The 11410-nt window shown below is 47.8% G+C and overlaps 2 protein-coding genes across 2 annotated transcripts; both read right to left on the bottom strand.

Moving 5' to 3' along the window:
- Window positions 1-2419: 2419 nt before the first annotated feature.
- LOC123065010 (17.5 kDa class II heat shock protein) lies at window positions 2420-3320 on the bottom strand. Its single transcript, XM_044488385.1, has one exon. It carries the CDS (start codon window positions 3120-3122, stop codon window positions 2634-2636), a length of 489 nt encoding a protein of 162 aa, XP_044344320.1. The 5' UTR covers window positions 3123-3320; the 3' UTR covers window positions 2420-2633.
- Window positions 3321-5435: 2115 nt separating this feature from the next.
- Window positions 5436-11145, bottom strand: LOC123068942 (DEAD-box ATP-dependent RNA helicase 39). The gene is made up of 9 exons (XM_044491649.1): window positions 10553-11145; window positions 9626-9721; window positions 9344-9532; window positions 9092-9232; window positions 8719-8859; window positions 7461-7603; window positions 6717-6846; window positions 6575-6623; window positions 5436-6144 (listed from the first exon to the last, which is right to left on the bottom strand). The coding sequence occupies exons 1-9, from the start codon at window positions 11009-11011 to the stop codon at window positions 5591-5593; spliced, it is 1902 nt and encodes a 633-aa protein (XP_044347584.1). The 5' UTR covers window positions 11012-11145; the 3' UTR covers window positions 5436-5590.
- Window positions 11146-11410: the final 265 nt, after the last annotated feature.

An 11410-nucleotide genomic window follows, 5' to 3' on the forward strand; every position in this document is an offset into this window, starting at 1 on the left:
AGACATGGGCCACCCCTTAATGGTCGTGGTGATGATATAAGTCGGGATAATGACCCACCAATCCATTAGTGTCTTTTCGGCTTGGCATGGGGCATTGGCGGATGCAACTATTGAATGGTCTTTATCAAGATCCTGATTGAAACACCACTTCATGTCTCAAGGGAAAATTCTTGTAACGTCCTTTATTGGTCGAAGTAAGCAGCGGCAAATTTGCGTTGTTATTTTGTTGAAGGCATCGTCTATATGATGTTCTTCTTGTCTGCATTGGGCGATTGCGGCAACCGGGATGAAAATCTTTGAACAGGCCACCTTCAGCAGGACGTGGCAAAATGACGGCGGGAGAACATTTATCCCTTCTTGAAGATGTTGTTGCAGAAGAAGTCGACTAAGTCATAGTTGTTTATTTCATATGTTGTAATTGTTCGATCATGGTTGTATTTGTTTTGTACTCTAATTAACAATTAATAAAAATGATTATCTGCATCACAATGATGCAGAGGCTGGAGTTTAACCTCCTTTTAAAAAAAATGGAAGTTTCTACATTTTTCATTGCTTTTATAGAATCACATGAAAAAACATGTCCTCTTTTATTTTTGTTTGCAATTATGTAGAACCATAACTATTAGAATATTTTGTACTTATATGGTTTGGTTGATTTGAATGGTTGTTTTTATTATGTAGCAATAATGGTTACCTCATTTATAAAAAATCTACAAGAAAGTCGGGAGGGTAATTAATCCAATAGAACCATTGAAGCCTTAGGCCTTGTACAATGCAATGTGCATATGGAGGTACTTAACAAAATAAACCGAGTTTTCTTAAGCACTAGTGCTTACCTCTATCAGAGGGGTGCCTACTTAAGTGTTCACCCTCTACAAATAAGCATCGATGCTTAAAAACTGATTTATTTCTTGAAGTATTTTTCTTAAACACCTTGCATTGTATAAAACCTTACTATACTAACTAACTTATGTGATGCGGCGCCTACTTCGGTCGGACCGTTCTCTAAGGTGGCCTTGTAAATTATGTTGCCAATTGATAACAATCTTAATATATTGTTATCGTATGTCCCCTCTATTATCCACCATCTAATATAGCTTGCATCACTTCGCACAGCCTAAACATATGAGTAATCAGCTACATCCAGCGCAGAAATCAAGGTTAAAACCATGACACAAAACAAGAGGATCCGTTGTTGAAGCTTCGCTTACCGCATTGATAATTTCATAAAGCCACAAGACATGTTCCATACGTTGTGCCGTCAATGCATTTTGTATGACATTATTTGTTCAAGTTCTTTCTAAATTTCGTTTCCTCTTCCCCTCCACCACACTAACACCAAGGAAAACCGTTTTAAATAAATTATTAAATTTTGCCACCATTTTCAAACACCATACCTGGAGTTGGTGTTTAACTACGGAGTAAGCTATATTAGTTCTTAACTTTCTATTATGCTGAAGTAAACGCTCTTGATGAGATTGACTTTATTCCATATGATAAGTCAATCTCATCAAGAAAATTATATTGTGAACTAATTTTATGCCAAAATATTTTCTAGACAAATTTATCATCCCATTCTGGAGTCGTCATTCATAAGACCATTCTCCTTTGAAATAATAGTATTGCGTCTTTGATTGGCAATTTACCTGTTTGACCAAGAAAGCACCCAATTTTTTCAAACAGAAAAGTCTATCCTGAATCTAACCTTGAACTACGATGCTTGGTCCGACCTCAACCTTACAATATGGAATTACTTTATCTTTTATTAGTATAGGATGAATTTTGAAAATTATGAACTTTGATTCAACTCTTTTTTGGTTAATGATTTTAAAATTTTGCCTTCCATTTTCTATTGTAAAGTTACTTCCTCTATTCCAATGTATAAGACGTGCACGGATATCGAAATTTAACTTTGACAATATTAGAGCAATGATATGTATTTTTGTGACTTAAAAAAATATACCGTTAAAACTTCTTTTGAATATGAATTCTGTGGTGTAATTTTTGTTACATATAATCCACATCTAGTTGGTCAAATATATAGTCGAAGATGAATTTTGGGATACGCTGAAATTGAGGGAGGAACATAAACGTAATGCTCAATTGTATCTTGCAAATGTACATCCAAAATTCTGATTCTACACGTAGTAAAAACCACCCCGAACAGGCACCTTTCAAGGAATAAGCGGGTAGCTATCTCAAAAACAATCAACAACTCAAAAAAATCATGGGTGAATTAACTGACTTCCATTGAAATCCAGTGACTCTGTTTTTCATTTCAGCCAGGGGACTTAAATGTCCACTAATATTTGATTTTGGGATCCAAACCAATATTTTGAAGAAACAAACAGATGATAGAGAATTATTTGAAGTTGTATGCGCCACCAAGATTACTGAAGTATTTTGGAAGAACCAAAACTGATGATATTCCCGAAATTTCATTGAAATTGCGCACTGAAAGCGGAAACTAGCCACACAACACTCTCGGACACCACACGAGCAGAGATAGAAAAAACAGACACATCACGCATCATGGGAAACTCACTCCCTAATCATCGATCACTACCCACTCAACTTCGATCAGGCGTGCAGGCAAAGGACCTTCTCTCTGGTTCGGTCGTCCCATCCATCTCTCAGGCGACCTGGACCTGGATGGTCTTGGGCTTCTTGGGCTCGGGCGGCGGCAGCTTCTCCACGGAGACGGTGAGCACGCCGTCGCGGCACACGGCGGAGACCTTCTCCATGTCAGCATTCTCGGGGAGCACGAACTTGCGCATCAGCTTGCCCATGCGGCGCTCCATCCGCAGGTACTTGGCGTCCTCCTTCTCCTCCCTCCGGCGCTCGCCGCTGATGACCAGCACCCGCTCGTCCTCCACCTGCACCTTGATGTCGCCGGACGCGAGCCCCGGCACGTCCACCACGAACGCGTACGCGCCCGGCAGCTCCTTCACGTCGGCGGGGGTGGCCGCCATGGCGCGCGCGTCGCGGACGTAGGCGCGCGTCGGGCCCTGCTTCTCGCCGCCGGCGTTTCCGGCCCCGCCGGCCTCGCCGTCCGGGATGTCCAGCAGGTGCTGCAGCGCCGCCATCAGCGGGGTCTCCAGCCCGAACATCCTGGCCTCCATTCTCGCTCGCTGCTGATCTCCGAGCTCGATCGATCGGTCTCCTCCGATTGGACTGCGTTGGATCGCTTGCTGATTTTGTGGAATGCCTCGGTGATGATGCGACGGGGGGCGGAGGGAGTTTATATCGGTGGCCGGAGGCGGGGAGTCTGGATTCTGGAAGGTGACGGAAACTTCTGAAACGTGGTGGTACGCGCGGGATGCGGCAACGCGGAAAGTTCTAGAGCTCCCGTGGGGACTCCATCAACGGTCTTTCTTTAGGAAAAAATGGATGTTGAATGGCTGGTTTGGCGGGCCAGGTGTGTAAGGGCATCTCCAGCCGTTGGCCCTCCAGGAGAGGCAAAAAACCGCCCCCTGAGGACGCACCGGCGCTAAACCGCGCACTAGGGGCGTGATGCCCCCCAGTCGCGGCGCCCACGGTTAGTCAAAAAAATCAAACACGGCACAAAAATGACTCAAATTTAACGCAAACATCGGCGAGTTCATTCAAACTTAAACATATTTTACAAAAAAAAAACTACGCGGGCTATCCCCGCCGTCTCCCTCGCCGCCCGCCCACGCGGTTCTACATGCCGAGGAGGCGGTAGAACCGCGTGTAGTCACCGCCGTCGTCGTCGTCACCGCCTCCGCCGTCCCTACTGCATTCCTCCCCCGGTTGGCGCGTCGGGTTGGACGGTCCGGGGGCGTCGTCGTCGTCGTCGCTGTCGAGGACCACGACGCCGTGCTCGTCCTCGCGCCCACGCTTGCGGGCGGCGATCTCCTCCAGGGCCCGGTGCTGCCGGACCATCTCGTCGCGGAGGTAGTCGTCCCGCGCCCACCGCATGGCGTCCTCGTCGGAGAAGCCGCGCCGGGCTATCTCCTCGTACTCCGCGGGGAGGACGGGCTCCGGCTTGGGCTCGGCGAGGACGAAGCGGCCGGTTGGTGGAGAGGCGTTGGCGCCGCCGGAGCTGCGGGTGCGCGCGCTGATCGGCGTGTCCTGGGGCTCCGGCTTGACAGGGCGGAGGCAGGGCGAGCCGCCGGACGAGGAAGAGGACCCTCCGGTCTCCATGCGCCTCGGGGTCCATGAGCTTCCCCGGCGGCGTGAGAAGGAAGGAGGAGCGGGGTACTCCAGGCGTGGCGTGTTGCCGCCCTCGATGTGCTCGAGGACAGCCTCCAACGTGCGCCCGGGCACGCCCCACCACAGACGCCGGCCGGTGGCGTTGAGCCTGCCGGAGGGCACGACGCCGTTGGTGGCCTCGAGCTGCTCGGCCTGACGGCGGCGGAAGTACGGTTCCCAGAGCGGGCTGTCGGGGGCGTACCGTGGCGCCTACCTCGCCGCACGCGGCAGGTTCGAGCGGATGCGTGCGATCTCCGCACGCCGTGCCGCGTCGGTCGGCACCGGGGGCACCGGTACGCCGCCCGCGCTGATCCTCCACGTCCCGGGCACCCGCATGTCCGGCAGGACCGGGTACTCGGCCTCGTAAAGGAGGCGAGCCTCGTCTTCGTGAAGATGGCGGCGGCCGAAGCCGTTCGCCGCCGCGCCGTCGTCTGGGAAGCGCTCGGCCATGGCTGTGAACTGGGGATGGCGAAAGAGAGGAGAGGAGAGGGAGGAAACGACGGCGGCGGGAGAGCGTGAGTCGCCGAGTGCGTCGGGGCGCTTCATATATAGGCCAAGGCGCGCGTGTCACCGTGTGTACGCGTGGCGGGGCGAGGGAGGGCGAGGGACGCGCGTCGTCCGGTCTTCACTGCGCCGCCCATGAGGCATCAATGGTGCAGGCTGACCGGCGCGGCAGCGCGGCAGCTTTGGCATTGATTCGCTGCGGGAAACGAGGCGATGAGGACGACGAAGGGCCGAGAAGAGAGCCGTGTCGCTGACGCGGGGGGCCCGCGGCTTTTTCGCGCCAAAACAGTTCGCCCGGCGCCCCCGGTCGCCCCCCAGCGCGCCGGGTTCGGGCTGGGTCCGCCGGCGCTGTTTTCGGCCCAAGCCGGCGAAAATCAGGCTCCTGGGGCGCGACTGGGCCGTTTTTTCAGCGCCGGCGCGAAAAAAACGTCTGGGAAGGTCTTCCTGGGGCGCGGCTGGAGATGCCCTAAGCTGTCGTGACAAGTGTCTCGCTTCTGGAGCGGATAGGAGTAGAGATAGTATTTATTAAGCTCTGTGCTTTTCCTTTCGCTCTTTCCTTTGGAAAGATATCCGCTCTCCAGAAACTTCTACAATCCTCCGGTGCCTACTGGTTTGTGGCGATTTCAGGGGCTGTGAGAGTAACAAAGATGTGCAGTGACAAGGATTTAGCATCTGGGCAAGACAATGCTCCACGCTGTTCGTGTATACAAACAATAAAAGCACAAACAAAATTATTTTATTATAGATGCCGTGGTAAGATCTCAATTGTTCCTTTCTCTTTTAAAAAAGATTATCAAAATTGTAAGCCGAAAAGCACAAAAAATGGTGAAAACAAAGTCACTGATATTTACAGGTTACAGGATCAAATATCTCAGGAGCGATTACCGTGGTAAGCCTGCGCCGACTTCGCGGTGCTGCGCCCTCTGAATCCAACCACGCTCAACTTACTTCCCACCTTATTCAGAGCATCCCCCTTCCCGCCTTCCGGCCTGGTTCTGCTGCTCTTCCCGACCTTCTCGCCGCCCTTGCTGCTACCAGCCCTCACCGGCTTGGCCTTTCTGGCCTCTGCCGGCCTGGCCTTCGGCGGGTTCTTAGACGGTGAGTGCTTCCTGGACGAAGATGGCTGGCTCTTGGTCGACGACCGCTTTCTGGTTGAAGTTGTGTCCTTGATGGCGACCTTTGGCGGCCTTCTCGACAGTGTGACTCCCCTTTTGTTACCCTTCTGGCTAGCAACCCTCGGAGCATCTGAACTCCTTGCCGACCTTGCAGAAGTCCTTCCTTTGGTGCTTGGGTTTTGAGAGTTAGCGGAATCCCTCCTGACATTGCTAGTCGTCAGCGATTCTAAGCTCTCGTTTTTCTTCATGGCGTCTTCGATCCTTGTCGCTAAACCCACATCTTTCTTTGCGATAAGGCTTGTAACTTTCCCTGCATCAGGTGGGAAATGACAATACGTGAGTATCAACATGAAAGGTGGAAACACGTAGTACCTGCTTCTTTACCCAAAGACTACCCAGTTACAAGTACAGTCCACAAATCTGTCAGATTGCTACAAATAACATATCTTTGTTTGATCATCTCCCATCATCTCATTTCTAAACCAAATTTACATAATACATACCAATCAGAAGTTCCTAACTACTGCCATCTCTTTTCTAGAATTGCAAATCATGATTAGACTCTGCTAGTATTAACATCATTAGTATCTCTTATCCAGGTCAAGAGCATGCATGCAACTTGTATTCATATGTAAGGTAAAGAAGAGATCATAATGTATGCAGTATTGCAGTGCAATACGTGATCAAGGTGCTGACAGAAAGTGTCTATGTGTCTGTTACAGCAAACAAGTGATTAATACCTTTGGCTCCCATACGCGCCGTTCTCCCTGTTCTGTGGAGATAATCAATCTGTAATGCCAAAATTTATTAGAATAAGAATCCTTGAGGTCTTTGTGAATTTATTCACAGCAGAAATTAAAGGAATATGCAATTAACACGTACAGAGTTTTTTGGGAAGTCAAACATGATGACATGGTCAACCTCCAAGTCTAGTCCTCTAGCTGCCAGATCAGTGCAGACTAATGTTGGGCAATCCCCCTCTTCATTCCGGAACTTGTTTAGGTTCTCAACTCTACAGACAGTTAAAGCTAGAAACGGTCAGCATAATTCAATTAAAGTTTTGTGAATTTTCTTCTTTTGTGGATAGCTTGGTAAATACGGAGTAGTTATTAGCAGCCTGATCAAGCTATAAAAAGATCATAAGAATAGTAACCACCTAACACACATTCTTATCGCAAAAAGAAATACCCACACATTAGTTCATAAAATAAAGCAGTTTGTATACTACCACCATACTTTACAGTTTACATAGAAATGTGTTCGCCCTGAATCAAATTTTGTGCCTCACTGGCCATAACAGTGAACATAACTTATGACGAAATTCACCTATACAAAATTAGGCACACTCTGATCTTGTGCTTCTATGATGTATGTGTGGTGATGTATTTACTGAAAAAGATAAATATCATAAAGCATGATAGGCACATAATTAGGCAGTCAGGCCAGTGACTAACATGGTCTTGAAAATTTCCAATCAAATGACTGTACTCACTTCATCTCCTTTTAAGGTGGAAAAACGAAATTGGGAGTGGGACAGTTAACGAGTTACATTAGATCTATCCTCTACATTTTATTAAAAAAAATACGTATTTCATAAGGCAGGAACATGTTAGGCAACTGACAGACCTCTCCTCCGCAGGGACTTCTCCATGGTAGTTAACAGTAGATATATGATTTTCTGTTAGAAAATGGTCCACTGCACGACTTGAATTCAAAGTGTTGCAAAACACCATAACTTTGTTTCCTTTTGCTAAGCTTGGCTCAAGAACCTGCAAGAACAAAATCCTTCAGTATCCCGTGCATTTGGCATAATAGAGAGCAAGGAGTTGCCATCAAGTGTACACTACAGTTTTCGGAGCAAAAATTCAGTAACTGGAGAACGTGAAGACATGAGATCTTGTAAGATAATTTTCAAACAAAATGCACATCACAGGTCTGTTTATCTTAAATCCTGTTTTGGGCTTTTGGCGATGTCCTTTGTGTGCCTTTTGAACATTAACCCAAATGTAAAAGCCACAGATGCCATTACAAAGTGTGCTTTGAATTTGCATAAAGAAATTATTTTTCTGAGTTGATCTATGGAAATTGAGTTTATAGGGCAGGATTAACTCGTGAGGATGAGGCTGACGCTTAAACAAGAGAGGGCACAGCAAAATGAACGAACAATCCTATTAGTTACTTGCTTGCTTCGACACCCCCTATTAGTTGCTTGCTTCGCCACCCCCTATGGGTTTCCGTCGTACCAAGTTCCTCATCTCTAGGACTCGTAACTGAGTACAGCTCATTAAGATAACTCTCATATCTACTCCCTCTGTAACTTAATATAAGACGTTTTTTGACACTGTCATAGTGTAAAAAAACGTCTTATATTAGGTTACGGAGGGAGTAGGATTTTTAACAGAGTAAGGCTTGTTTAAATAAAAAGGGTTAATCCTGACTGGCCTAGGATATTGGCTTGGCAGGACTAACCGAGTCCGATTGACTAGAGGCTGAGCTGTTCATGACCATGACTCAATCCCTTGTGGCAGGTGGTAGAGTGAAGCTCCCTTGTGGTCCCCTCTAGTACCCCAAGCACAAAATGGTTCTATCCTGACTGGCAAGTGCAGGCCGCAGATCCAAGAAGCCAAAGTGTTGTTTTAACAGAAATTTGGTCACCTAAGCAATCAAACTCTCCACATACAGTATCATATGTACTACTTGATTAAATGACATGTATTGATATCGAGTAGCCAATTGTTAACCCCATTAAACTGTACCAAGAACAAGATAGATAAGCAAATTGAGAATTTAATGGACATCACTCCAGCTTCACCAAGAGTCCAAGACACGTGTGTGCACTTATGCGCATAAAAAGATAACGTGAGGAGAAACAGAGTTCAATAACCTGCAGGAGAGCCTCGAGTTTGTTCTCCGAACCAGAAAGTTTGATGAAGTCATGCCGTGCAGTTGCAATTCTCTTTTGAAAGGTTGATGTCCGTAAATGCTCAATACCTTCAAATTCCTCATCGATCAACTTTTGTACTCCCTGAAGTAGAAGTGTGGTCAATAAAGGATATTAAAGGTTCACAAATCATGGAAAATACCAAGGACTTGAGCATATGCACTATATAATCTGGAATAGCTGAGAAGATGGTTCTTGAGAAAAACAGGAGAAGTCTTTTTAAGACACTCCATGCAAGATCTTTGAAGGTAAGACAACAGCATATCATATTTATCAAGCTAGGTAGGATTTGCTGGACGCCTAATTAGAATAAAACCTTGGTCATGGTAGCAGACACCAATATGGTTTGGAATCCTTGATCACCAGGCTTTGAAGCACGATTCTTCAAAGGAGCAAGAAACTTTCGTATGTCTTCTCCAAAGCCTTGGTCAAACATTGTGTCTGCCTCATCCAGAACCTGTGATGCAGATAAATGAACTCATTCCAAGTGATAAACTACTGCATCAGCAAACAAATGCAGGATAGTAATTCTGGGTAGTAATTATTTGCTCATGACTCAGGAACACACCAGATATTTAATGTCGCCGTAAACGATATTGCCCTCCTTTATATGATCAAGGATCCTTCCAGGTGTCCCAACAACCATGTCAACAGGCATGTTCAAAGAATCTTCCTGGGGTTTTAGACGAGTGCCTCCACTAACCATCGTTGACCGAAAACGTGCATGATGGCTTATAGACTTTGCAACACGGAAGACCTGTCATTTGAGATCATCACATAAACGACAGTCAATGACATGGATATCAAATCATAGTTCCCAAAAAAAAATTTACTTTGGAAGTGCTGCTACCTGCTCAGTCAGCTCCCTTGTTGGGCATAAAACTACAGCTCTTGGCCGCCTTGGCTTCATTGACATACCCAGCGTCACTTCATCATGACGCAGTAGCTAGAGAAATCAAAGACCATGGTTACTGAACCTTCTGGTTAGAACTTAGAAAGAATGTCTTAATTCACAGGCAATAATCAGTTGAAGATGTACTCAACTTTTAAACATGGTAAGAGAAAACACTCATTTGGCCTGATTGGACTCTACCATTCCTTCTTTTTTATGATGAAAATTGGATCCAGGGCATGAGCCTGACTGCCAAAGGGGGAGGGGTCTACGCAAGACGAAGCTAGAAACAGTCTCATTTCACAACTGCCGCAAGATGCGGAGAGACCCACAGGGTTTTAAATATACCTGAACCCCCAGCAATTTCCTATATATGACTAATCCAGTTTTTCTCCAACTCATTAATTTTACCTAAAATTTATTGGAATTACTACAGGTTTTAGCTCAAACCATCTGGCTCATCCAGTTACTATTCTTAAGCAAAACCTTCCATTAGACCTCTCAGCTCATTAGCACCACTTGCACCCTGATCAAACACTAAACTGTCTCACTCTTGTAATGGTGTCTAATGCTAAGCAATGAGCATGGACGTTAAATTGGCCCTCCTCCGTAGTTCGGATGGTGCTCTGTCACTGGCTTCAAATAAGCCTCTCTGATATGAGTTATGCATAGTTCTCTTACTCGATCATGAGCCGATGCCACGCTCTATGAATTGTTTTGCTCTCGCTTGGAAATGGACCAGAATGCACCAGGTTCACTACACATATGATGCAACTTTGCACCTAACAACGTGGTTTTTTGTTCTAGTAATTAGTAACATCGGTGCAAATATACCTGCAGGCACATATATCTCGCTAATGTGAAAAGATGGGTCAGTCCGAGTACCTGGACGAGAGGGAGCAAGTAGGCGAGCGTCTTCCCGGAGCCGGTGTGCGAGCCAAGCACAACACTGGTGCCGGAGAGCACGGCGGGCACGCCGACGCACTGGATCTCGGTCGGCTTCGTGATGCCAGCCTCCCGCATCGCGGCCAGGACCTCCTCCTCTAGCCCGAGCTCCTCGAAGCTCTCCACCTCAACACTCCTCTGCTGCTGCTGCGGTGAGCCCCTCTCCCCGCTCCTGGCCCTCTCCCTCAGCGGCTTCGGGGGGCCGGGGGACGACGAGTCCTTGAGGTGGCGGAGGCGGAGGCGCTCGAGGAGGAGCTCGTGGCGGGGAGGGGGCGCGGGGGCGGCGAGGGCGGGGGAGGAAGGGGGGACTGCGGTGGAGAGGGCGGCGCGGAGCACGCGGAGGCGGAGAGGGGAGGGGCGGGAGAGGAGGAGGCACCGCCCGGCGGCGGCCATCGCCATTGCGGTGGCGAGGGTTTAGATTGGAGGGGTTTTGCGAGAGGAGTGGAAGGGCGAGAGGAAGGGAAGGGGAGGTCGCGGCGGATAAGAGGGAGCAGCGCAGTGCAAGGTGAAGCAGTCTGCGGTGGGCCGGCGGCTGAGCCCCAAGCGGGTTGCTGCCGATGAACGAAGGGTCCGCCGCTGCCTCAACGTTTTTCACTAGCACCGGTCCCGGGTAAATCGCCCCCCTAGAGTAGAGTTTAGGGCAACTTCAACGTGGATCAACAAACCTTTCGCAAATGTTTGTATCCGACGGTTTAAACATTTTAATCATCTTAATCAAATTTGTCCGGACCAACATCTGAAATCCCTCAAACCGGCACTAAACAAAAGGGTTTGCAGGCATTTGGACGTCCGTAATGT

The sequence above is a fragment of the Triticum aestivum genome, chromosome 3B (genome assembly GCF_018294505.1).
Source record: "Triticum aestivum cultivar Chinese Spring chromosome 3B, IWGSC CS RefSeq v2.1, whole genome shotgun sequence".
Taxonomy (NCBI): Eukaryota; Viridiplantae; Streptophyta; class Magnoliopsida; order Poales; family Poaceae; genus Triticum; species Triticum aestivum.